The following is a 24,516-nucleotide window of genomic DNA, read 5'->3' on the forward strand; positions in this document are numbered from 1 at the left end:
GTCACATATATAGGTATTAATATAGTAAAGAACTTCAACTGGACAACTCATAACCTCACCCACAGCAGGCTGAACCTTAAGCATGTTACAAAACACCTCTGGGAAACACCCTGGGGTAAAATACAGGCACAGGAATTGCCACAACATACCAGCCAACACTGAATATTTACAATTTAAATGACAATGGGACAGACCTCCTCCGCCTACCTTCTAGAGGTAACTTCAGCACAAGGCAATCTTTTATACACACAAGCTGGTTTCCTCCTGAAGTCTTTCATCTCTTGTTGGAATCTGGATGAAGACATATCAAGGGGCTCTTTGATAAATGGATAGAGTTTTGTGGTGGTTGGCTGGATTTCAGGGCTTGGTTTTAATTGTGATATTCCACAATAAAGGTATTGGCTGACCCCTATCTACAGACACATTTTTATTTTCCTTAATTCTTAAAGATCTTTATAATGGACAACATCCCATGACTCAGGGTTTTTCCTCTTCCCCCCACTAAGTAATTATGCCATGTTAAAACTGCTCCAAACATCAACTTTAGGGAACTACTTTCCATGGAAGAGTATTTCTTAGTGCTTTATTCATGCACTGGAACTCCATGACTGCTTTTTTAGTACCAAAGTAAATAGCCATCACGAACTTCAATAGTTGCTGAGAAAACATAAAAGCTATTTTAAAAAGCATCAACTGAGAAATATTCCTGCACAGAAATTGGAGGCTGGATGCTGCAAAGGCACTCCTGATACATCATGACACTGGAAGCCCACACACTCAGCCAAGCACTGCCTCCTAAATAAAAGTACCTGATTCACAGAGAGCCATACAACTTCGAGCTACATTCCCTTGCATCAGAAGGAGAGAAAAATCATAGACAAGCAGTTAACTCAAGTTACACTTAGAGCAGGCAGCCAAGCAATTGGAAACACTATGTACAGAAATGAAATGCTGTGTCTAAGTTGGGGCTGCAGATAGACACTTCAGTTAGGTATTTGAGAGTGTTCAGAGACTGGTTTCCCACCTAAGCACTGCATGCAGGTCATGCTACATGATGTGGAAGTGGCACACTGGAGTCTGGTTCCTGGGCCCAGCTTCCAATTATTAACTGCTATAGGTAAAAAAACATAGAGGTGAGAAGAGAAGACTGGAGAGAAATCTAGGAAGGGCATTGGCTGCTGTTGAGTAGGTTTGTTTCCATGACAATTTTGGTCACTGAATAGTGACCCTGTTTCAAGAGTTCAAGTCTTTTTTAGGATTTAAGTATGCAAATTACCAAGCTGCATGAAAATAGCATACAGGCACTGGCAGGGACTTCACAGCAACAGTTCTGCTACCAATTACTGCGTTGTTCCCCTGAATGAGAATTGGACTAGCCAACTAAAGCATGTAGGAGCTAAAAATCATACAATCCTCTCATTAGCAAAATAGCCTAGAGTAACAATAAATTCAGAAACACCCATCCTGGACACATGCTAAATTCAGAAAAACGTGTCCTCCCTTGAAACCCAGGTCAGAGGTCAGGGCAGGGCTACTGACAAGTTGGTGAATAATGGAAGATTTCACAGACCAGCCCAGTCATCTAGAATCAATGGTTTGTACCATCTTATAGAAAATCCCCGTTCAATCATCTGTCAGTCTCTGGCTTGCCAGGCCAGCTGGGACCAGGAATGCTGCTGGGGCCAATGTGCTTAAATCCTGGAGAGAAGGAAATGATCTGAGGCAGTCAACAGTGACCCCCGTGAATATATTAAGGAGCCTTTGTGGCAGACAATAGCAAACCTGTCTAGCTCTGTTGGAAGAAAAATGCCATAAAAGGCAGAGTCTCAAATTTTAGCATACAACAGAATTCTGCTATTTAATATAATGATAGTATATATACCCACAGTGTCTTTATAGATTACACTGATTCTTATCAGTTTTTGAAGTATTGATATGGGCCACTTGAATAAACCACTGGACAAAAAAAAAAAAAAAAACCAGAATAATTAAGATATAAAAGACAAAAAAAAAATCTTATGCTGAAAGCACAGTATTTCCAATAAAACAAAAAGGAATTAAAAAGATGAAGAGGTAAAGGAAACAAGGGACTGAAGACAGTAAACAAGTACTATTTACCTCCAATTGAAACCTGCCACTATTCTTTGAAAATGTTGTTTTGAAAACTCATGAAGCCACTAGGACAATGAAGGCTAACAGGGTAATTCACAGTGTCCTAGGAAATACAAGGATTAATATTCAAGGAAGCCACTTTTACTTTTTCTCCCTCTCAAAGCTTAAGGAGGCCAGAAATGGCCAGTGAAGCATCATCGAAGAACCTTCCCCAGAGGTTACAGAGGCTGGGTCACAAAATTTTATCGCCTTCAAACAGTTTGATTTACCAATTTTATTCTTCCTTCAAGTAAAACAGAGATTGAGAGATTACTTGATCCTTGGCTGCTGCCCCAGAGATCCAGCTTGATCCTTTGTTTCACAATCAGCTGTCATACACAAACAGCAGCAACCTTGTGCTAGCCTGAAGCATCCTCTGAAGACAGAGCCAAGTGCATGTTGCTGCCTTTGGAGATGTCTGTCATAAGCCATTCACAGGTCCACAAAATATTTCAACTGTCCTGAAGTAACAAACTGAGCAGCAGTGTTGACATGTGAAGTAACATTTAGGATGCCATTCCAAAGAAACACTTTCCTCTGACTCTTCGAGTTTCATTCACCAACAGTCTAGCCTTTGGGGGGAAATGGTTTAGTATGGAGCTCTGCAGCGGGTGAAACTGGGAAAGAAACTGCAAAATTTACACCCTCTGACTAGGGAGGGACTGCCTGCACAAAAAAATAACACATCATAAGTCTGGATGACCATCCTGAGACAGGATAAGCACCTGATCTAGCAGATGTGAAATGAAATCCTACTGCCATCCTGATTTAAACAACCTGCCCACAGAACAAGCTCCCACTCAAAAGGATCATAAGGAGAGTTTATATCATCAGTCACCCCAAGTGGGAAAACAGAAGTCAAAGGTTGCCAAGCCCTAAGGCAAACAGCAGGCTTCAACAATCAAGAGAAATTTCAAAATTTATTTTATGACTTTCAGCATAAGGTTCTGGTCTCCAAATAAAATGCTTCCACCTTTCAAACAACCATTTCAGACAAAAATTAGGGTTAAAAGAACACAGAAGGAAATGGGCATTTTCAAAAGGTTTCTTTTCCAAAAAGCAGACAGTTATCTCAAAATCTGAGTAAAAACTATAAAATATCCAGAATTTTTCTTTTTTTTTAAATCGAACGTAAAACACTGGCCCAAAGAACAGATTCACTTCTACATAAGTAACAATAACACTAAGCATCTCCGCCTTCAGATTTAGTCTGTTTTTCCAGCTTTTTTTTTGGAGCCACTCTCTCCACAGGTTGCCAGCAGTCTTGCATCAGTTTCAGCATCAAATATTTCAGCTGAAGAAAGAAACTACATAAACAAACAGCAAAATCTGATTCAGTCATCTTCACAGAAAAAAAAAAAAAAAAGGAATAAAAGAAAGAAACAAATCTAGCAGCAAACAACAAGGGAAGGGCAAACTTCCAGATGAGGGAAGCAAAGGAGCTCTAATTCATCACTCTTGCAGCTATCAGATGGTTAACAAATTGAGATGAGATACTTCTGAGCCTTTCAGCGACTTTCGCTCTGGCAAACTTAAAGGATTCAGAAGTGCAGCTGGAATACATATGGGAGATGTTGGAGAAAGTTGATCATTTGAATTTGTAACTCCATTGTGTGCTGGAAGAACTTCCTGCACATGAAGCGCGTCCCATCAGCGACTCAGGGAGACTCTCCGTCTGCTAACAGGCATGAATTTATCCTCTGAACCAGCTACCAGAAGTGACATGCTTTATGTTAGTGTTACATGTGCAACAAGAATCTTAAAATAAAGCCAGTGGGGACATAATTTCTTTTTTGCTTTCTATAATCTCTATACTCCAGCATCTCAAACGGAAAAATACAAAAACCAAAACAAACCACTCACTGATATTTTTATGAAACTAAGATTTCACATTTGGATCAAAGTGTTTCATTCAACATAATTTTTTATCCAGAAACCATTTTTAAATCAAAATCATATTTAGGTTATGTTCAGCACTTTAAAAAGAACTGGTATTAATAGAATATTATTGTGCTGGGTTTATCCCATTAGACAATCCGTTACCAGTTCACTTGGTTAATACAACACAAACTCAACTACAAACCTTTACTACACAGCCTAAGTTACTCAAGCATCTTCTCCAAGTTACCTTTACTCCTTTATGAATGTTATAGCTCCTGTTGCATATAAAAATTATCTTTATGGTGGTTTGAAATTAGCATGCAGAAGATGGAACAGAGGGGACAAAAGGAAAACACTAGAGAGAAAGCACACAAGCCCCTGTCTCCCCATCACCAGCCTCACTCCTGGAATTCAGAACACTGCAGCTACCTGTAAACTGAAGCTACTAAAAGCTACTCGAGAGGTGTACTTGGAGAAAAAAAATTGAGAAGATGACAAAAAAGGGCCACAAAAATCACAAATGTAAATTAATAATCAAATATACACACACAACAAGGAGACAGATGGCAAGTAATTTTCCCCAGTGCACTTACACTTGTTCTTCTAGTGCACGTATTTGGGTCACTTGCTAGATTAAATCTCATGTGGCAGACCCAACAGAGGTACTGTCAAATGTGTATGGGCTCAGCCTGTTTTAAAATGATGCAAGTCTGACACTACAGGGTGAAAACATTTAACAGGATTTTTTCAACGCAGTCTGGAATATTGCCCAGTGACTTTGAAACAAGGCTGATGGATATTTTCTACCATCAGCAAGGCTGCCCCATTCAGGCCTGCTAAATAAAATGCAGTGTAAGCTAGAGAAAGTTGGTCTGTGCTACCAAATTTCATGGAAGAGCCCTACACAGACAGAGACAAATCTGTATGCATTTTCCAGAACACTGATTTTGACAACGTGTCACTGAGACAATACATCACTCAAGGTTAAAGCTTCCTACTGTACTGCCCCTAAAATATGCCTTTCTTCTGAGATTTACAAGAAAGGACCACCTCAATAGATGAGCTGCTCTTGCCACGTTCACTGTAACAATGCCTGACCTCGGATACACAGAGCACTAAATCTTCCCCTCCCCAGCCATAAACTGACAGTGACCTGTCTTAGTCAGCACAGGCCACATGAAGGATGACAGCCTCAGTGTCAGGCACCTGCAGCTCAAATTGCCAGGTGAGCTGCTGGGGCTTAAATGGCAGGCAAAAATGGTCATGTCTACGTGTAAACCTAATTGTAGCAATGGGTCTCCCTCCTGTAATACTGGTAGACACTAGCATGAAACACAAACTGTGTGTGCAGAGATTAGGGCCCCACCCTTTAATCTGGGAAGAAACTGGATTTAACACGGTGCAAGAAGTAATGAAAATTGCATTCTCTACCCTGTTACCAGTTTCAAGATGATTCTGCTTAACAATAAATAAACCTTTATTAACAAGCAATGTGAGCTACTTAAATATTTCTCCCCCTCTTTCTTCATTCAGCTCTTGCTTTGGGATACTACATACCACATTCAGCTTCAAATAAATAAGTAAAAAGAGAGGAAAAATATATCTATTTGCTCCCAGCTGAACAAGGAGATTTTGAGCTAGGGAGGTGAAACTTTCAGTAATAATGTACACACATAACTAGGAAATATCACAGCTGTCTGTAAGAATTACAGTGGTGGGGACAAGGGTGGCAAAAGCTTATGTTTTCTAGGTCTACATCTACAGAAGGAAAAAAAACCAAAACATCCAATAACACTGGCCTTTGTGCTTAGAAACTGACATGTGACACTTTCATTCAAGGTAATCAATACATCAATGCTCAAAAATATTGGGATTGTACTGATTATGTGCAATATATCTGCTTAGCCTGAAAGAAACGAGTTAAGCAGGTTAATGACAAAAAGTAAGAACATGTACATTTGCTCACCCAACTTCCTCAAGCTTAAAATTCATGCTATTTCAGTTTAAGTGGGTAAAGGTTGTGAAACAAAACATTGAATCCTTTGCTACAGAGTCAAAGCCCAGACTACAAGCAAGCTTGTTATATCACTGTCCATAGAGTCTTTAGTTTGGTGCCATGCTGCTGCTAAAATATTACATCTTACCATTGGAAAATTGATTTTGCTATAAGAAGTTTTATGATGCCACTTAATCTTGCCCAACCTACATAAAAAAATACAGAAAGCAATTACAGACACCCTTTTTGTAGTAAGTTTGATCACTATATTAAAAAGAGAACAGTTGATGCAATTTCAATATAATAGCAAAGGAAGCAGAATAAAAACCATGGCAATATGCTGCCCTCCTGAAACAAGACATGGTTGGTTCCCAGCTTTTAAATGCATAATCTTGGTTCAGTTCAAGTTAGTAGCATAATCCATCTCCTACATGGAGGCTGTGTCCTGCAGCTCCAGCATCGACCTCCTTTTCTACTGTTACATTTCAAGCCAGCTCCTGCAGGGCAGCAAGATTCTGTGATTACAGTTAAAAGAATACTTTGGGTCTGCGCCTGCCTCTTTGAATAGATAACCCTTTCTAGTTCAATAATTACTAGCATGAAACAGCCCTTTCTGCCTTGTCCCTTCCAGTGCTGCAATTGAAAAACATTCTAATTAGATGACCCCACATACAGATGTGCCATTAACTGGCTTTTACAGCACTCTAGTCAATGCCTAAATCTTAACTACAATGATGAGAAGTACTTTATTTAGTTAGGAGGTAAACACATGAACAAAGCAATCTTTTCGAACACCTTTTAAACAGCATGAGACTAGCACTAGCAAAATCTCTCTGTGATTATCTTTTCCACACTTTCAGAGATGACACTCAAATACCGCTTTTTTCTAACTGCATTAAAGCACACTCAGGCAAAACCAAGAGTAACCTTGACCTCCACATCAACAGCACCAGAAAGTACTTCATACTGCTTTCCATGCCTAGTCCATTTGAACTAGCCTGCAGGACAGGCTTTTAAGCTTGCGCTTAAACAACCCAGTTTTTGCCCAAACACTGCAATATTTGCTATGTAGGGTTATGTAAATATTCCACAAGTCCTGCAGTTCTTAACTATAATAAGCGGGTTTAAAATAGCATCACTGTATCAAAATATTCACTACTTCCTATTGATCCAACTCAGACCTCACATTTCAGGGCAACAGCAGACTTTTCTCTTTTATTGTCTATGAATGAAGCTTCAAAACTTTCAAATAGGTTTAAGAAAAATCACTTAGAAAATTGGAAGACCCACAGAAACCTAAAACCGTTTAATTGCTCACAAGGCTTCAAGTACATGTAAATGACCTGGAGGGCTGAAGCCTGAATTGCCACATTCTGCAGCCAACTCTGTTCTCAGCCAGAGACCTATACCAGGACTAACACTTGGCATTTGCTTCCAGTATAATAGGTTTAATAGTAGCAAGCCTTGAAAACAGGGGGGAGTATTCTGGAAGCGGTGGCACATCTTACATGCAGCAGGTGCACTGTAATACCGCTTAAGGGAGGAAAATTCCAAGTTTAGTAACTAATTACTTCAGGACAGGCAGGTTATTTCCAAGGCAAATGCCTAATCAAACATGCATCTGACCCTTTCGCATCCCATCAGCGCACCGGGAAGTTCAACTCACCCTGCAAACATCATCCTGATCAGGCACATCCCTCATCCCACCTCGCCGTGCTTCCTCCCGTTCCCTCCTCTCACACCAAAGGCTCCAAGGCACCAACCCTGCCTGTCAGCTGCTCAGGGAGTTCGCTGGCACCGCGAACCTGAGCCATGCCGTAAGAGCCTCCGTTCACACACCCACCCAGGGGCACTCCTGGCTCCCTCCCCCCGCTCCCTGCCGCACAGGCAGCCCCGCACGCGTGGCCAGCTGCCGGCTCCCGCAGGATTCCAGCCGCGCTGCCGGGACGGGATGAGGCCGGGAGCGCCGCGCCGGGCCCGGCCGAGCCCCCCACCCAGCCGGCCCCGGGGCAGACGGTCTCCGGCTCAGAGGAGAGAGGCTGATGAAACGCTGTCAAAGTCAATCCCGGCTCACTTTTTGGATGGTTTAATTCCAATGGAGCATGAATCACCCCAGGACGGTTAATAAGTTTAGCCAGGCGTGCTGTTCTCCCTAACAATACATTATAATTATGCATCTGTTTTAAATGCGATCAGATTAAGTCACCGGAAAAGGCACAAATCGGAATTTCCCCCGACTAAGGACAGCGCCTTTCCGCAGCTCCGGCGGGCAGGTACGGCCAGGAGAGGAGCAGGTGGGCAGCCCGAGCCAGCCCAGCGGCGCTCCCGGCCGGCGGGGCTCCGCTCCCCGCGGCCGCCCAGCGCAGCCGGGCAGCGCACGGCAACTTCCCGCGGGCGCTCGGTCCCGGCGGAGGGGGAGAACGGGACGGGAGGCGGCTGGGCACCCCGCTGACACCAAGCATGAGGGACCAGCGCAGGACATGCCAACTTGGATCGGCGGGTCCCCTCCCTCTGCGTGGGGCTGGAGAGGACCGAGTCCGAGCCGCCAAAGCCGCGGGACCCTCCGGCGCCGCCCCGGGCACCAGGAGGGGGGCGGCCGAAGCTCCTCTCCCGACAGGTGAGCAACCCCCGCCCGCCCAGCCCCGCCGCTCCCCGCCCTACCTGTCATCGTAGCAGAAGTCGGCGCTCAGGGTGTTGAGGTACAGGGCGAGCCCCAGGGCGCTGCTCAACAACTCCGCGATCATCTCTCCGCCTGCCTCCGCCGCCCTCTCTCGCACCGGGGCAGCCTCCTGCCCTGCCCGGCCTCCCGCGCCAGCCCCGCCGCGCCTGCCCCTCGCGCCCCCCGGCACCGCGGGGCGCCGCTCCGCGCTCCGCCGGCGGCCACAGCCTGACGGCGTACCCCGCTCCGCCGCCCCTACCCCATGGCAGCGGGGCGATCGGCGGCGACGGCGCAGCTGGGCTCAGCGGAGCGGGGCTGAGCGGAACAGGGCTGAACGAAGCGGGGCTGAGCGGAGCGGGGCGCGGCTGCAGCTCCGGCTCCCGCCTTTCTCCCGCGGCGCCCCGGCGCTGCCGCAGCTCCGTTCCCCGCCCGCACCCCCGTCGCTGCCGAGCCGGGCGCCGCCGCCGAGGCTCTGGGAGCGCCCGCGTGGGGCGCCCCGGGCTCGGTGGGGAACCACAGCTCCCGGCGTGCCCCGCGCCCCGCCCGCACACGGCTCCCGGCATGCCCCGCGCCCCGCCCCGCCCCGCCCCGCCCCGCGCGCCGGCGGCTGAGGCGGCCCCGCGCCCGCTGCGGAGGTTGTGCCGTGTCCCGCTGCCAGCTGGGCACAGTCGCGGCTTATTTTCCTTCTCCTTTTCTCCTTTTTCCATTTTCCTATTCCATTCTGCTTTCTCTTTGACTTTTCTCCTCTTTCTTTTCCCTTTTTCTCTGTTCCCCTTTTCTCTTCTTCCTTTTCCCGTATTTATTTTCCTGTTTCCCGTTTTCTCCCTTTTTTTCTTTTTGTTCAGCCGTGCTGAATAGGTCAGATTAGTAGCAAAGAGAGGGGCTATACCTGTATTGGGGATGGATGCCGGAGCAGGGGGTTCCACACTTGCCCACAGCCTGCTGTTGATCAGTGTGAAGTCCACAGGGAGCACTTAGCTTAGCTCACAGTTAAGCAAAATCACTGAAACTTGGCAGAGAGGGTCGGAAACAAACACACCCCAAGGCAAGGAGCGCTGCAAGCTGGTGCTCCCTCAGGACATCCCCACACCTGCTGCTCGCGAGAGGAGGGGTGGGTATAGCCAGGGGTGTGCACTTTGAGTAGAACAGATAAATAGACTGGAAAGGAAAGCCAGCTGTGGAAAATAATCCACTGAAACCATCTTCCAGAATTCATGGAATATAGAGGCATGAAATTATGGAAGGGATTTGGGTCCATCAAGCTGATTATTTCTTTTTTATGGAAAGTTTTTAAAACATTGCCTCCTTTTGCTGCTAGCCAGCCCTTTTATGTAACTGTTTCCTCATTATTTCCATCAAGTGGCACATCACGCTGTCCCAGAAGAATGGGTGTCTGTTCATCAAGCTGTGTCTAATAAACTGGGGAACTTTTAACAAGTTTTCTTTCTCCCCTATGTGATTATTTAATGCTGTTCTTTGCAACCTCAAAATATACGAAGTGCATTAAGACCTCTTTTCAAGCAACGCTCAAAGTGCTCCTGGGAAGTCTGCCCCAAGTGTCACAAACATCTCAGCTGCTTCTACTTAGATTCAGGGAGTGTGTTATCACCATCAGTGGCAGTAATTGCAGACATGGGGGGAGGGTGCATTTTTTTCAGAACATTAAAGCTCTGAGGGGCCTTACTGAACCCATTAGCAAATCACATTGATCTGGCATCAAACTTTTCAGCCTGAAGCACTGAACATAGCAACCTAGATTTTAAAGAGTTGGTACTCTTTGTCAGAAGACCTGTGATCCTTCCTTTCAGCCACCAGTTCTCAATATGCTTCTGGACCTACTGCCAAGATCCCAGTGATCACGACTTAGTCCTCCTTGCTGCAGTGGAATTGCTGAATTCACACTCCAGGATTGTACAGCTCCTTCTGTAGAACATCCTAATAAACTCTGCATTAAAAGCAGTATAATTGCTGCTGAGTCATAGTGGCAGAGGCCTCTCGTTATCCATCAAAAGCATATGTATTTTTTCTTCAGAGAGGTAGGACTGCAGACTGGGGTAGATGAGGTCTGGCAGAAAAGCTTTAGAAACAAAATAGATCCTCCAGGGAAAAAAGTTCAACAAAGCCAGGCACTGTCTAATAAAAGCAAGTGTCAAGAAAGGGTGGGATGAAATGTGTAGACCGTGTAGAGAGTGCTTGTTCCCCAGGACATCCGAAGTGCTCCAGGGTGACTGGAACCAGCCTGTCCAAGCAGATTTGTCTGCACTACAAGAATCCACAAAGTCTGTATCTTGCAGACACATTTCTTGTTTCTTGCAGAAACAAAGGGCAAGTTTCCTCCCAATGGCAAGAGCTGTCTCCAGTGGACATAACCTGCTTTGTAGAAAAATACAGATGGCAACATGTGCATGCACCAGCCCCCTGTCAGCTCTGGGACTCCACAAGCCAGGCCACACCAGGGGCAGCAGCCAGAAAGAGCCAGTGCAGAAACCTGGAGACAAATTGAACATAAAAATTATTGACCCTTTTAAACAAAGCCACAAAAGACAAGAGGGTAGAAATAAAATAATTATAAAATAATTCTTAGAGTTAGTTAAAAGTATTAAATGCATGTGGTTATAAACAACATTATCTTTTACTGTATCATTGAGAGATATCAGACAACATTCTGATTCATAGCAGATTTACAGTGTGATGTACAGGAACCACAAGGTGTCAGAAGAGCTAATTTAGAAGTTCAGATCTGTCACTAAGCAGATATTTTGAAAACAGTCTTCACCTCCAGAAAGTCACAAGCTGTGGTGCCAGGGAAGAGGTGTAGGATTGTAATTACACATAATAATGACAGTAATTGTAAAGATAACTAGAGTTACAAGGTCTAACAGCTGATCTACTGTGTAGAGCCTGGTAGACAAATTCACTTTGTTTTGCTTTATTGCAAATATGACAATTAAAGTTATCTGTTTTAATACCAGCTGGGAAATTTCTTCATTAAAGACATTATGGACTCTGAGTCACCATGCTACAAGACATTTCACCTAAATGGTGCCTGAAAGATTAAGTTGTGGCACAGCATGTAGAAATACATGTCTGTCACAGTGACAGATTTGGTTAACCGGTCACTGACTATGAGACCTCAAATGTCAGGGTAATGCATGTGCTACAGATCCCTCAACAGATTAGATTAGACACTTCAATTTCTATACACTGGGTTCATTTACTGGAGCTTGTAAAAAATATTTGTGCCAACTTCCTTAAAGCATCTGAGAAGAGAAAGGCTAACCCCTTGAAAGCTGCTGGGTTTTTTTATTAGAATGAGGTAACTGGATATTAAATGTAACTATAGGAATAATTAAGTGGATTTTTTTTTTTGCCAGCTCTTATGCTCAGATACCATCAAAGAAATGTCATAACATACTGTGCCTAATTTTGAACAATCCAAATGACACCCAAAGATGTAGCTTAATGAACCTCAGAAATGTAAACTTTGGTCCATTTTGAAATACCCATGCAGTCAAGAATAAACTGGTGTTATCTAAGGAAGGAAAAAAATATTTTATTTGATTAAAAGTGCAGAAAGAGGAGTAGAGGAGAATGCTTTAGCCAAGTGCTGCTTTCACAATTAGTCACTGATCCATAGAGGCAATGTTGGATTCTGTGGACTAGAATCCAAGCTGTTGTTTTCCTTTCATGCTAACAAGATCATGTTAATCTTCAAAGACACCAGTGCTTCTGCTTTCTCTAAGAAATTGCTTTTGGGGTTTTTTATGTTTGGTTGGTTGGTTGGTTGGTTTGTTTTTGGTTTTTTGTTTTTTGTTTTTTTTTTTTTGCTAGTGTTATGGTAATAATAATATCAGCAATGACAGCCAAAGTAAAACTAAGTTGCAACTCCAAAACTGTAAAATTTCATGGAAATCTGTATGAAATATTGTAGATATGACAATAAAAATTAAACAGATGCAGGAAAAAGAAGCACACACAGGACTTCCATCAGTACTTGGAAGAGATTTTAACTTAACACATTTCTTAAGGATGTACATTTCTGGGAGGCACCAGTTCCTACTTTAGATCAGTCAGTGGAGCTAGAGTATTGCTGCAGAGCTGGAGAGAGAGAGAGGGGGAGAGAAAGGGAGAGAGAAAAGCGATGCATTTTTAACTTGACCTAATCTAATTATGCAGACTCTCTCTACAGAGGAAAAAATATAGTTCAAGGGAAGTTTCTTGTATGCACAAAACATGCAGGAGCATTTGTATGACTCATAGGTGAGCATATCTCAGTGGCAGAGAAAAAAGTACTTTTTAGTCTTTTTTGAATTTTCAAGGATTATTTTCTTAATATTACTCCATTCTAGACTAATCCTAATCTGCTTTGCATATTTATCTCCCATGTCCTTTGAGATAGCTCGAAGAGAGATCAAAAAGAGTTTTTAATCCTTCTTGTTCAGAGTAAGTTGACAGTATAAACTTACTAAATGCAGATATGTCTATTTGTCATCTCCCAGAACATGATGCTTTTACTGTTTTTCTCATGCTTTGTAAAAATAGCAATATGCCAGTTTTGGTTTTTGGAATTGGTTTGGTTTGGTTTGATTTTTTCTGGTTTAGTTTGGTTTTGTTAGGTTGGGCTTTTTTGTAGTTCTTTTTATCAAAACAGCTCAAAGAAATATAGATTCTTAAAAGATGACTCTGGAAGTCATTTAGAATTAGCCTCATGTTATACAGGTGGAAATCAAGGCAACTGGCATTTGTTTCAGTTTATCCAAATCATATGAGAACTCTACAGCAGAAGAGGAATCTATCCAAGGTCCCAGCCATGATTCCAAGTCATTCATTTGCTTTCATCATGAGATCATCCTTCCATTCACAGTAATTGATATTTCCTTAGACAAAACACAATGGAATTATCTCAGGGATTAATTTGGCCTAGGACACTAATTCTGAGAAAAGTTCTACTTGACAGATGGATGCCTGCGACATAACCAAGAGGTCTGTGGTGTGCAGCCTGGATTTTGTGCAGGTGGAGGATAGGGAGTATGAGTTGTGTATCATATCCTGCCTCTCATCATTTCTTGGCAGCTGTATTGCTCAGTAGATGGAAAAGTTTCATCAGCAGCTGAAAATCTGTTCCTTGTCATCTTCCTTCCCACAGAAAGAAGCAAATCATGGTGCTGTCCATAAGTCCTCTACTTTTCAGGCTATTGACACTTCCCTTGTGATGCAGATGTTGAAAGACAGTTTTTACTCTAGATCTGTCTACTTCTACTTTATTTGTCCTTCAAGTGTATAACCTGGGATATTGGCTGTGAACATTGGACAAAAACTTATACATCTCTATGGCAGCAAGATCAGATCTTCATCCCACAGCAGAGCAAAAGCAGCCAAAGATGCAAGTGTAATTTCCACCTCAATCCCTGCAGATTTTCTATGAAATAACCTAATTTACTTCTTTACCTCAGTACAATCCTGGCTTCCTGCTGTATTAGCATGAAGTGAAGCCAGGAAAACCATGATTACTCTTAATTTAGGGGGAATATGTCAACATTACCAAAACATATCTAACACCAGCACAAGAACAATTCTCAAGAGTTAAATAAACAAGGGGAAATTATTATAGGGAGTAAACCTTTGAACCCCTCTAAACAGAGTCAGTTTGATTTTTCATAATAATATTGGAACTAAATGACATTTTTTACTGCAATGTAGACAAGCCCAGAGAGGATAATTCAAGTAGTTCTAGGTTCTTAATTAACAACATAGCAGAAACAGCAACTAAATTAGCAGGAATTAATGTTTTTTCTCATCTGCTTGCTCAGTTTGAGGAAACCTTCTCTGTATACATGAAATCTTGGATGGCCTCTGTCTCCATACTTCAAAATATAATTAGCACATGCTAGCAATAAAGTCACATTTAATTTAATTTTTAATGAAATAAACACATTACTGCATTTTTAGTGGTTTAAGGACATTTCTATGTTGGAGATAAGGCAATTTCTTATTTTATTTTCAAAAATGGTAAAATGCAAAATATGAAACGTGAGGGTTTTTTTATACACAAGATTTGTAGCAGAAGTTTAATCAATCCAGTGGCGCATTCGCAGCTTTTAAGTGATGCAGTGACTCAGGAAATGCAGGTGACCCAGATTTCTCCCCTGCTGTGTCACACAAACGGATAAATACAGAATTGTATACTTTCTATGAACAAGGAGTTGATTGCTTGGCTACTGGCTATTTCATATACATGCTCGATTCCAGTTACATTGATGTGTGCCATAGGATGCAATGAAATGAAGGTTGTAATCTCCAGTGTGCACACCAGAAATAAAATTCTTTGGAGACTATTCCAGTACTTTTCCCTCCCATGTACATTGCCTGTCTTTGGCAAAGTAGCAGCTTTCTAATTTATTTTCTATCTTCTTATTTTTTATTCTAGTAATTTTTGCTTACTTTCTTTGCTTGGGAAAGTATACCTTGGAAAATATACCTAGCTCTATCTCGCATGAAATTTACCGTCACCAAACAGGCCTGTCTATACCAAGGTGTTTCCACACTGGTAATAGCAAACTTGGACTTTGATCAATCTCTAGCGACCTTGAGGAAAATTTACCATAATAAGATTTGTTTTGTTATCATTTTTAGATAAAGTTGGTAAAAAGAATGTTATTCCTTTCTAATTCCATTAGGAATTTTTGGAAAACAACAATATCCTACTGAATACATCTCATGGGAAATATGACTTCCTGTTTTAAGGCCTTAATTTAGTTTCCTCAGTCTGCTAATGAGTAAGAGATGCAACCTCCATGATCAACAAAAGGATTTTCCCATATGCTGGTTCCATGTGATTAAATCCTTATTTTGTAGGGCAGGTACATTGTCAGAGATTTTGGATCATGTTTGCAGTTGGTATAACTTGTCATATCTTCAGCAGAACCATTGCAGTTTCAATCATCTAGTGTCTATTCCTTAATACAGAGTGAAGCATGAAAAGAGATAAACAGGTCTAGAGAATGTTGACATTTTAAATTCCTTCCTACCATATTTTGCACAAGAAACAGCATTAAATTTGGCTATGTAAATAGAACCCAGATTTTAAAATAGCCAGGTTCTCTTATGCATCAAGGAGAAAGAAGGATATAAACCAGAATTATTGGCTTTCTGTGATATTTTATATTCAATTTTCTCTTGTTACATTCATGCCATGTAATTGCGTGCACATGTGTACATGCGTGGTCCTTATTGTGCAGGGTTACAGCCAGATTCTTGTTCACATGCCAGAGCTCTACCGGGGGTTCGGGGAGCTGCTGCCTCACTCTCCTTTATTCTGTGTGCAGCAATGAATGCTCCTTCCTATATCTGCCAAATGCATGGTTTGATCCCATTGATATCCATTTGGCATCAGGCTGTTACTCACTAACCCTTCACCGCAGCTATTAATCACACAAACATGCAAGGTAGGTCTGCTCCATTGTCTTGTGCTATTAAAGTCCATTGCTGAAATACATTTTCCCTGGGTGATTCCTGCCTCTTCAGCCTAGTCCCAGCACCCACTATATATAGACCCATCCAAATCGCCAGACGTATTCCAACTGTTTAGAAGAAACTGTCTTTTCCATTACCTCAGAGTTACCCCCTTTCCCTGCCGAGTGCGCCCTCGGCACTGCACTGTTGTGCATTGCAGCATGTTTTAACTAGGGACTTGGAAGAAACCCACACATTTTAGAATACCATTTTGAAAATTAAACTGACTGCAAATTCTTCATTCTTCTTATAGTTTGATCTCAGAGACTTGCCTAATTTGGGCTGGTTTAGACAGTTTCCATTAGCAGCAGCAGATGGTAGTTGGCTGAAAGGATCCTGTGACACAATCCTCAGTGTGTACAAATAACCCACAAACAACCCACAAAGTACTTTTTTCCCCGGCCATAAATAAGGAAAGATAAGAAAAAAGGTTCTTTATTTGCAATTCCTACCCACCTTCAATTCAAAGAGTTCAACTTTGAAAGGGTTCTGACAAGTTAGTCAGGAATACTGCCAGATAAGCGTTGCCACAGGGACACCGAGCAGCACCAGCCAGGCAAAAAGGCTACCAAACAAGACTGCAAAACTGCTGCTGGTAACTCAAGAGCTTTACCAGCAAAAATGAAATGAGCCACGAGCTGATTTTGTGGAGGAGGAGCAAATCCCTAGCTAACTTACTTCATCATTGCTTTGGTACAAAGACACCAAAGCTGGTGTGGCTTACATAGGTTATCTGTAAATGTGTCTCCATCTTTGCCATACACTCTATGGGGAGAATGCTATAATGTTATTTATACACACGCCAAAAAGGAGAGGTGTCTAATTTTTACACATGTTTGAACTCGGCTTCAGAGAAAATTTCTGATGGTCTCTATAACATGCTTTCTAGAAGCAAACCTTCAGTGGCAAAACATATGAAATAACAAATTATTTTTCAGGAGAGAAACCAAACTCTTGTCACAGGGACACATTTATCTGATTCATATTCTCCAATGTTCACTTTTATTGCAGCTTTTTAAGCCAAACGGTTTAGTTTGAGTTTATAAGTTTTCTGATGTTTAAAGTTTGGCAGTGGATAGAAAAAAACACTCACATAGCAGAGGACGTGATGGAAAAAAAGGGAGAACAGGGTTGCAATGCTGAGGGTCCTGCTGCAGGCAGTTCTGGAGGCCAGTACCCATTATATGCAGTGCCCATTTTCCCAGTTATATTCCTCGAGGCATTTCTTCTGGTGTTCCTATCACAGAATCTGGTGCCTTCGGATGCTTTTTAGAGCATTTAGGGAGAGCAGAATTACAGAAACAGATGTCAAACATCCCTAATTCTCAGTGTAGCCATTAGAAATCATGTTTTCTTAATCCCGTTGTCAAAATGGAGACAGGACAGTCTTTGCCACAATTAATGTGTAGCATTTTTCCCAGCCTACTTTCCTTATCGGGTGGAATGGTGAAATGTTTGGGAAGGCCTCCAAAAGTGAACAGCAAGCTCAGCTTTACATCCTCTGACAGATATGCACTCATCACCACCAGGGTTAAAAGTACCTACTTGGTGCTGTACTTTTAGCAGGTCTTAAATGCCCAGAGCACTGCAGCAACAACTTTTTCTCCTTTACATGAGGAATAAATGTGTGTGCCTGCACAACTTCAGAAAGGAGGAAAACTTACCTAGGTTTGTCAAAAGGGTTTGAGAAACTTAGAAAAACAATAATTAAAAAAATAATATTGCTGTCAAAATTGACCTTTATTCTATATGAAGAGAAGTGATTACACAGCAGTGAGGGCATGGCTACCCACCCTTTCCATTAATCACTTCTTCTGGAAAGTACAGAGGGGAGCATACAGTGATTAATCCAAAAGCAGTGGGAGGATACATTCTAGAAAGGGCACAGAATTTCCAGGTCCAGAAGTTCCTGGTATACAGCAGAGGATGATATCACATCAGCAAGCAGTTACAGTTCCATGCCACATTGTCAAATTTTACTCTGTAAGTACATGATATAACAGATCAAGAAAGAAGCATGTTATTCTTTCTAAATCACAGGGGTTGAAATGTAATAATTTCCTCTGTCTGTCTTTCTTCCTTTCTGATTGCAGTATTCTCTCTCCTCAAATCCTAAATAAAGCTATAATAAAGGCAGTGGTTTAGAGTGTCTTCCAAAATGCCTTTGAAGACTTCATCATGAATTGATGGAGTTTACTTTCAGGCATTTATTTACTTTCAGGCAGTATTTTAAGTTAGAGACATTTCATAACAAAAAAAGAGCTGTGTTTGTTAGCAGGTGGAGAGGATAACTGTCTCTTTTCACTTAGAGACACCCCATCTATTTTCAATCTGCTTTCAAGTTTGTTTGAGATTATTTTACCGGTGCAGAGACTTAGGAGGCTTTAGAAAGCGTGTGTTCCTGCAGTTTAGAATATATACTCTTGGTTTTGGATTTGAGTCCAGTGGAATTTGCAGTTGTATTTCTTCCCTTTCTCTGTTTCTCTTGTTCTTAATCTGCATTGATTTTCCCCCTATAACACAGAAAAAAATCAATTTTCCATTATGTTTTTTAATCAGTCATAGTAAGATTTAAATGGTCCAAGACATTGCAGGTAAAAGAGCTGATAATCAGCTGGGGAGTTCTCTCATTTATTACGCTGAGTTGACAGGGGCTTAAATTCTTCCCTTAGTATCCTGATGAGGCAAGTGGAACAGTGGTGCCTTGCATCCAAGTACAGTGTTTGCCAGAGCCCTGCCAGGTGCTGTTAGACACAGTCTGCTGTCCTAGGGTAGCTCGCACTGATGCCTGAGACATCTAGAAAGAAAGAAGCAGATAGAAAGAGGCAGCAGCCTGCTGTCAGAAGACTTCAGGATTGGGAAGTGATTCTCCAGTCTCAGCATTTGTTAGTCACAAGGTCTCTGGCTGGGAGACCTTGATCTGCTGCTGTATTACAGAGACAACACAAGAAGTGCTGAGACCAGGGCTGCCCATGCAGTGACTCACCCAGGGCCTGAAGCTGCTTTCCTCAGAATCAATGGGAGCCTTTCAACTGGTTTTACAGCAGGAGTTTGTTCAACAGCCACCCCTGCGTGCTGGGAATTATTTGTCCAGTGGAAAGTGTGATTAAACAAACAAACATTCCCATATTCATCATCCTTGATTGACAAGAAATAAAAGGACCCTGGTAAAATAATGCAGTTTCAACCAGAAAAAAAGACACTTCAGGAATCTGAAGACTGAGATAAGCAGATCTTTTTCTTTCTTGATTATTATAGTACAGAGCTAGGAGACTGCTCTATGCAGCAGCTCTCTGTGGCCACAACTTCAGTTTCACTACTATGACTCACCCTCGATTGCTTTTAGGTAAGTGCCAGATACCTTCTTATTGCTCAAAAGCTTCAGTTCAGCAAAACATACAAGCATAAGCCTAAACATACAAACACGCCTTTCTGAATAACAATGATCGTCACACATAATTAAAATTCAAAGCACACTTAAATGCATTGCTGAATCAGGGACTTCATGCTTAATATGAGTGATTAAAGGATCATAGTCTAATTGTTTTTGCTGACAATGTGACATAATTTTTCACTGTAAAATTTGGATATGAGGTCAAAAAGAAATTAAAGAACACCTTTAAACTAGCTAAACGTTATGGTACTGAAAAAACCCACCAAAATGAAGGTTCAGGTCTCTGCTGGAAGCAAGGGAATTTAATTGTTCCATTAATCACACTTTTGCACTCTGTGACATTAAAGTGTAAAATATCGATCAATGGTACCTTTCACATAAGTCAGAGCATTTTACAAATCTTCTCCAGATTCTGTGACTTCTCTGCTCTGTACTTCCAAAAAGAGGCCAGTGCTGGGTGCTCTCTTGTTGACTGTCATTTATATGCTCTCATGGCCATTTTTCAACCACTATTTTATTTATTTATTTATTTATTTCAGATATCTGAATGGTGTCATAGGGATAGTAGGGGAGAAGATCTTACAACCAACATGACAAAACTATTAAGAAAATGCTGCCCCTTGGTGGTCACTCCTTCCTTATCACTGCTGGATGGCAAAGGACTGGGTACTAGTCCCTGCTTCCACCCTGTTTTTTCAGGCAAATCCAGCCAACTTACATCACTTCTCAGTGTCAGTCTCCTCTCTGACTCACATACAGATTTTGCTTCGCCTCCATGGTGCTCTGGGTACATTGTAGAGGTATGCATGAAACACAAAGAGAGTTGAATCCTTCCAAGTGGTTTGGGTAAAACACCCGTTCCTTTTTGCTTTGGCAAAATACCAAATGCTTCTGCTGTGCATGGCTTCAGACAACACTAAGTTGCTAGCAGCAATCAAAAAAAGCAATGCTTTTCTGTAGGGATGTTCTGGCAGATCCCACACTGTAGCTTTCTGGCCCCTCAGCCCTATCAGAGAAGTCAACTAGAAGTTATACCATTAGGTTAACTGCATGTACTGAGAACAGCAGTTACCTAAGCCTTGTAAACCAAGGTTACATGTCTTGTGTTTTACTCTATTTTGCAGTATGTTAGTTTTTACCAAAAAAGCATGTGACACTCACATGTGCTGCAAGTTTATCTTGTGCTAGTCCACCTAGTGATTCTTTCTGTTCAGTCCCGTTGACACCTCAGTGAGTGTTACTCTTTCCCCAGCCCTGGTCGTCAGGCTCACCTGCACTCTTGTGCCACTGGACCACTGCAGCTCACAGCCAGTGTGACCCTTAGATTTTCTTCATCATCACTGGGTGATGGTGATTCAGAGGTGAGCATCTACAGACACCAATCACTTTCTGACATAATCCCAAAGACTTCTGTTTTCCTTAACTGACAGAGAGCCCTTAGCCAGCTGCTCTCCTTCATAAGGTCATTTGCAGGACAAACTGCTTTCAGACCCCAATTGATCTTACAGACTGCTTTATGTGATGGGTATCTGTGAAATGGGTATTTCTGTCTAGCTTCAACTTTCCCTCCTGCTGCTCTGCTTTTCCCCTCTTGTATACACTCCCCCAGGGATGCTGCTTTCACTGCTGGCATCTGTCCTGATCCATCCTTGAGAACATGGAGCCAGGGTCGCCCACATAATTCCTGGTGCTCTATGAGGAAGTGTCTGGGTCCCTCCTGGATATTGCTTGGCTGTAACAGTGATTTTCCACTCTCAGGCACTTCTTCCTCTCTGCCAGCAAGCACACTTTGTGGTTTCCTGCATTTGGCCATTGGTCTAGACCACATGAACTCCTGCTATTGTTTTGTTGCCTGCTTTAAGACCTTCTGCTAGGACACACTTTTGCCACACCCAGATTTTGCTGACGCTCTTTCAAGACTTCTCATATGATCCTAAACCATAACAAATCATTCCTCCAGGCTTTGTTTGTGGTTCTTACCTCATACTTCCTGCTCTTGTATTGCTCTCCCTCTGTCAGGGAGATAAAATGACCAACCACTCTTTAATTCTATTACTGGAATCTAGCTTTGTGACCCCCCAGCTCAGCACCTGCTGCTTGGTAAGCTGGGGGTACCACAGGCACAGACCGTCCTGTCTCTGTGAGATAGCTGTCCAACCTGACAAAACTTCATTTTTCAGGCCAAAATTAATCCCACTTCTCATGGGTAGTTTTCCTAAGCAGAGCCATATGATTTGTGGTTGCTTTCCAGCATAGTTCAGTGAATACCCATAATCTGCACCAGTCCAGTGAAACTAGGTCATTCTTAATTGACATGTCCTGTCTGCCTTGCAGGCTAAATGGCTTCTTCAGCTGCATTATACAGAGGGTCCTTATCTTCTTGAAGCCACTCTAAAAACTGATAGAGAAAGGTATTCCAGTTTCTAGTCTTTACTTGTGGGATGGGTAAATCATGCAGGCTTCTTAATCCTGGGTTCTGTACAGTAGATTTTTCTGCAACACTCATATTGTTACCAAAAATACGCATTAAAAATATATGAAGAAATAATAAAAATATGCATGATAAAATGGTTAGGGGAAGTGGGGAAGACGATAGCTGTGATGAAAGCAGAGAAAAATGACATACCCCAGTGCCAGGAGCAAACAGGCACAGGTCAGTACTTCCCCTAGGATATGCCTGGGCATCCATTGCTGCTCACCACAGTGCAGCCTTGTTCGCTTTTATCTCTTTCCAGGCCTTTTAGCTTATTCATCCAAATATCACTATCTCTTCAAGCAAGCTGGTCATGTAAGAGTTACAGCCACTCTAATATTAATCTAGCCACAGACACTAAAAACCTCTGCCATCTTTCCTGGATTGTGTTCCCTAAACACTCTTCATTCCCTTATAAACAGTAATGTTGGGGAGGGGAAAAACATGTATTTTTTTAAAAATGCATTTTACTTGAGCTCAGCTTAAGGTGATTTTTTTTTTTTTTACAGCCAAAAAAAGTAAACACCACCTCCCAGGTCTACTGTTCAACAGGGAAGTCTGACAGACAGAAACCTTTTTGAGTTTTAGCCACTGTGTTCTTCAGCTGTTACAGGCAAGAAGTTTAACATGGATCTGATTCCCTCAGTCTTCAGATTTCAACTGGATAAGTGTAAATATGGAACAATGGCTAAAGAAAAGTGGCTCTTGCAAGATATGGACATTGTGCAGGCTGAGTTCTTTTCATTTTGGGAAGGGACATTAATTATTTTTTGGTTTATATGACATTTGTATTTGCCCCCTTACACCTAAAACACCACATACCAAACATCTATGCTTTTAATATATGAGGGTTGACAAAAAGCAACACAAACCAACTGTCTTGGCTTGCGTTTTCCAAGACGATTATTAAGGCAAGAACCAAGAAAGTAGAAGTTAAATACTGAAGCATAGTTGTAGATGCTTTATGGTCTTCTGGAGCATAGCAGACCCTGTTCTACATTTTCTGGAGTTAGTCTATATCTAACAAAGCCTCACTGATAAGTGTCCAGCCTGGGAACACACTTTTTCCATTAAAGAGCAAATAGCTGGAGTATCTTCTCTTGTACACCCAGATCTACTGGCAGCAATGAAAGACACCAGGTTTTTAAAGGATTGTTGTGCATTGCATTATTATTATTATTGGTTGTTATTAACTATGATGTAGTGTCTACTAGATATATTTAGTACATATTTGACATAATAATTTATTCTTACTTAACAGTTTTTATCTAATATCATCAAGCTTTTTACAATTCTAATTCAATTTTACTTTATTGGTTCAAAGGCAGTTATCAGTAAAACACTGATAGCACAGTAACAAGTGGAGGAACAGATAAGTTAAATGACCTGTGCAAAAATTCTTGGAATTCCTGGGTCTTTACTCTGATATTGATTTACTTTAACAGAACAAACCACATGGTAAGCAGTTTCAAAAATCTTCTTAAGTTTTTTGCACTGTCAGAGGGGAAGACAACATTTTCTAAAATTCTGCATCCTGTCTACTTTTGAGTGCTTATTTCAATAAGAAATGCCCACATTTCCAAAGATAATAAAATGCATATCAAAGCCTTATCATTAATGTTTATAAGAAAATCCACAGCTTTATAACTGATACACAAATAAAACACATAGTTTATTAAGGTCTAATATCTGTAGTATCACTTATATTCTTGTATGATATGTTTTACCTCAATTGTTTTCTTATGGGATGCATACATGGATAGAGGAAGTATAGCCTGTTCTAAAAGAAGATTGAATGTAACTCTTGGAATGTCATTCTGAAAGTGGTGAGGAGATGTAAGAATATGGTGACTTACCAAATTTATGTAACATAAATTCCAGATGCTTGTTAAATGAATAATCATTTATGTCAAACATGCACATATGACATTTTTCCTGTTTCAAACAGAGATTCCACTCTAGCTTGCATTTTTAGTTTTAAATCTAAAGAAACAATTTGATGCAACCACAATTCTTTTGTTTGTTGGATCAAATTAATGATTACACACCTGTAAAATAAGGAAATGTGTTAATAATAAATGTGCTGTACACAAACATATGAAATTTTCTCTGGTACTGTAAGAGTTATTTATGCTCAAAGAGTTGACAAGTTAATTAAGTTCACACAAAAAGAAAACTGCAGAAGAAGCTCTCTAATGTACGTTTATCAACAGAAAATTTACCTTTCCTCTAGACTTATCTCGTAGTTGTACTTTCCCATGGATTTGGTTCTGTCACAGGAAACCTCATCTCCATCCATTGTGTTAAGAACAACTCCATTCTTACGCTGCAGAATCCCATTTTTATGATCTTAACTTGGTGTTAATGGAAGTTTTGTTCAAACCTCCTCAGTGAGGCCAGGGCTTTGGATATGTCCCAGTTTCTTTTAGTAATTAATACAGTACTATAGC

The 24,516-nt window shown here is 41.6% G+C and overlaps 1 protein-coding gene and 1 long non-coding RNA gene across 3 annotated transcripts in view; one reads left to right on the plus strand and one right to left on the minus strand.

Moving 5' to 3' along the window:
- The window catches only part of TMTC2 (transmembrane O-mannosyltransferase targeting cadherins 2), a 235,075-nt gene extending 225,913 nt beyond the window's left edge, over positions 1-9,162 (minus strand). For both annotated transcript variants that reach the window (XM_041474412.1, XM_041474411.1), the window contains exon 1: positions 8,690-9,162. Coding sequence is in view for 1 of the 2 variants with exons in the window: in XM_041474411.1 (XP_041330345.1) it covers positions 8,690-8,772 (83 nt within the window). In the remaining variant the exon portion in view is untranslated. The remainder of the gene's footprint in view (positions 1-8,689) is intronic.
- LOC121357257 lies at positions 8,298-24,169 on the plus strand. The gene is made up of 2 exons (XR_005955706.1): positions 8,298-8,645; positions 22,576-24,169. It is a non-coding gene; the product is annotated as an uncharacterized LOC121357257 (long non-coding RNA).
- The last annotated feature ends 347 nt before the right edge of the window (positions 24,170-24,516 follow it).

The sequence above is a fragment of the Pyrgilauda ruficollis genome, unplaced genomic scaffold (assembly GCF_017590135.1).
Source record: "Pyrgilauda ruficollis isolate IOZ18807 unplaced genomic scaffold, ASM1759013v1 scaffold32, whole genome shotgun sequence".
In the NCBI taxonomy this organism is placed as follows: domain Eukaryota; kingdom Metazoa; phylum Chordata; class Aves; order Passeriformes; family Passeridae; genus Pyrgilauda; species Pyrgilauda ruficollis.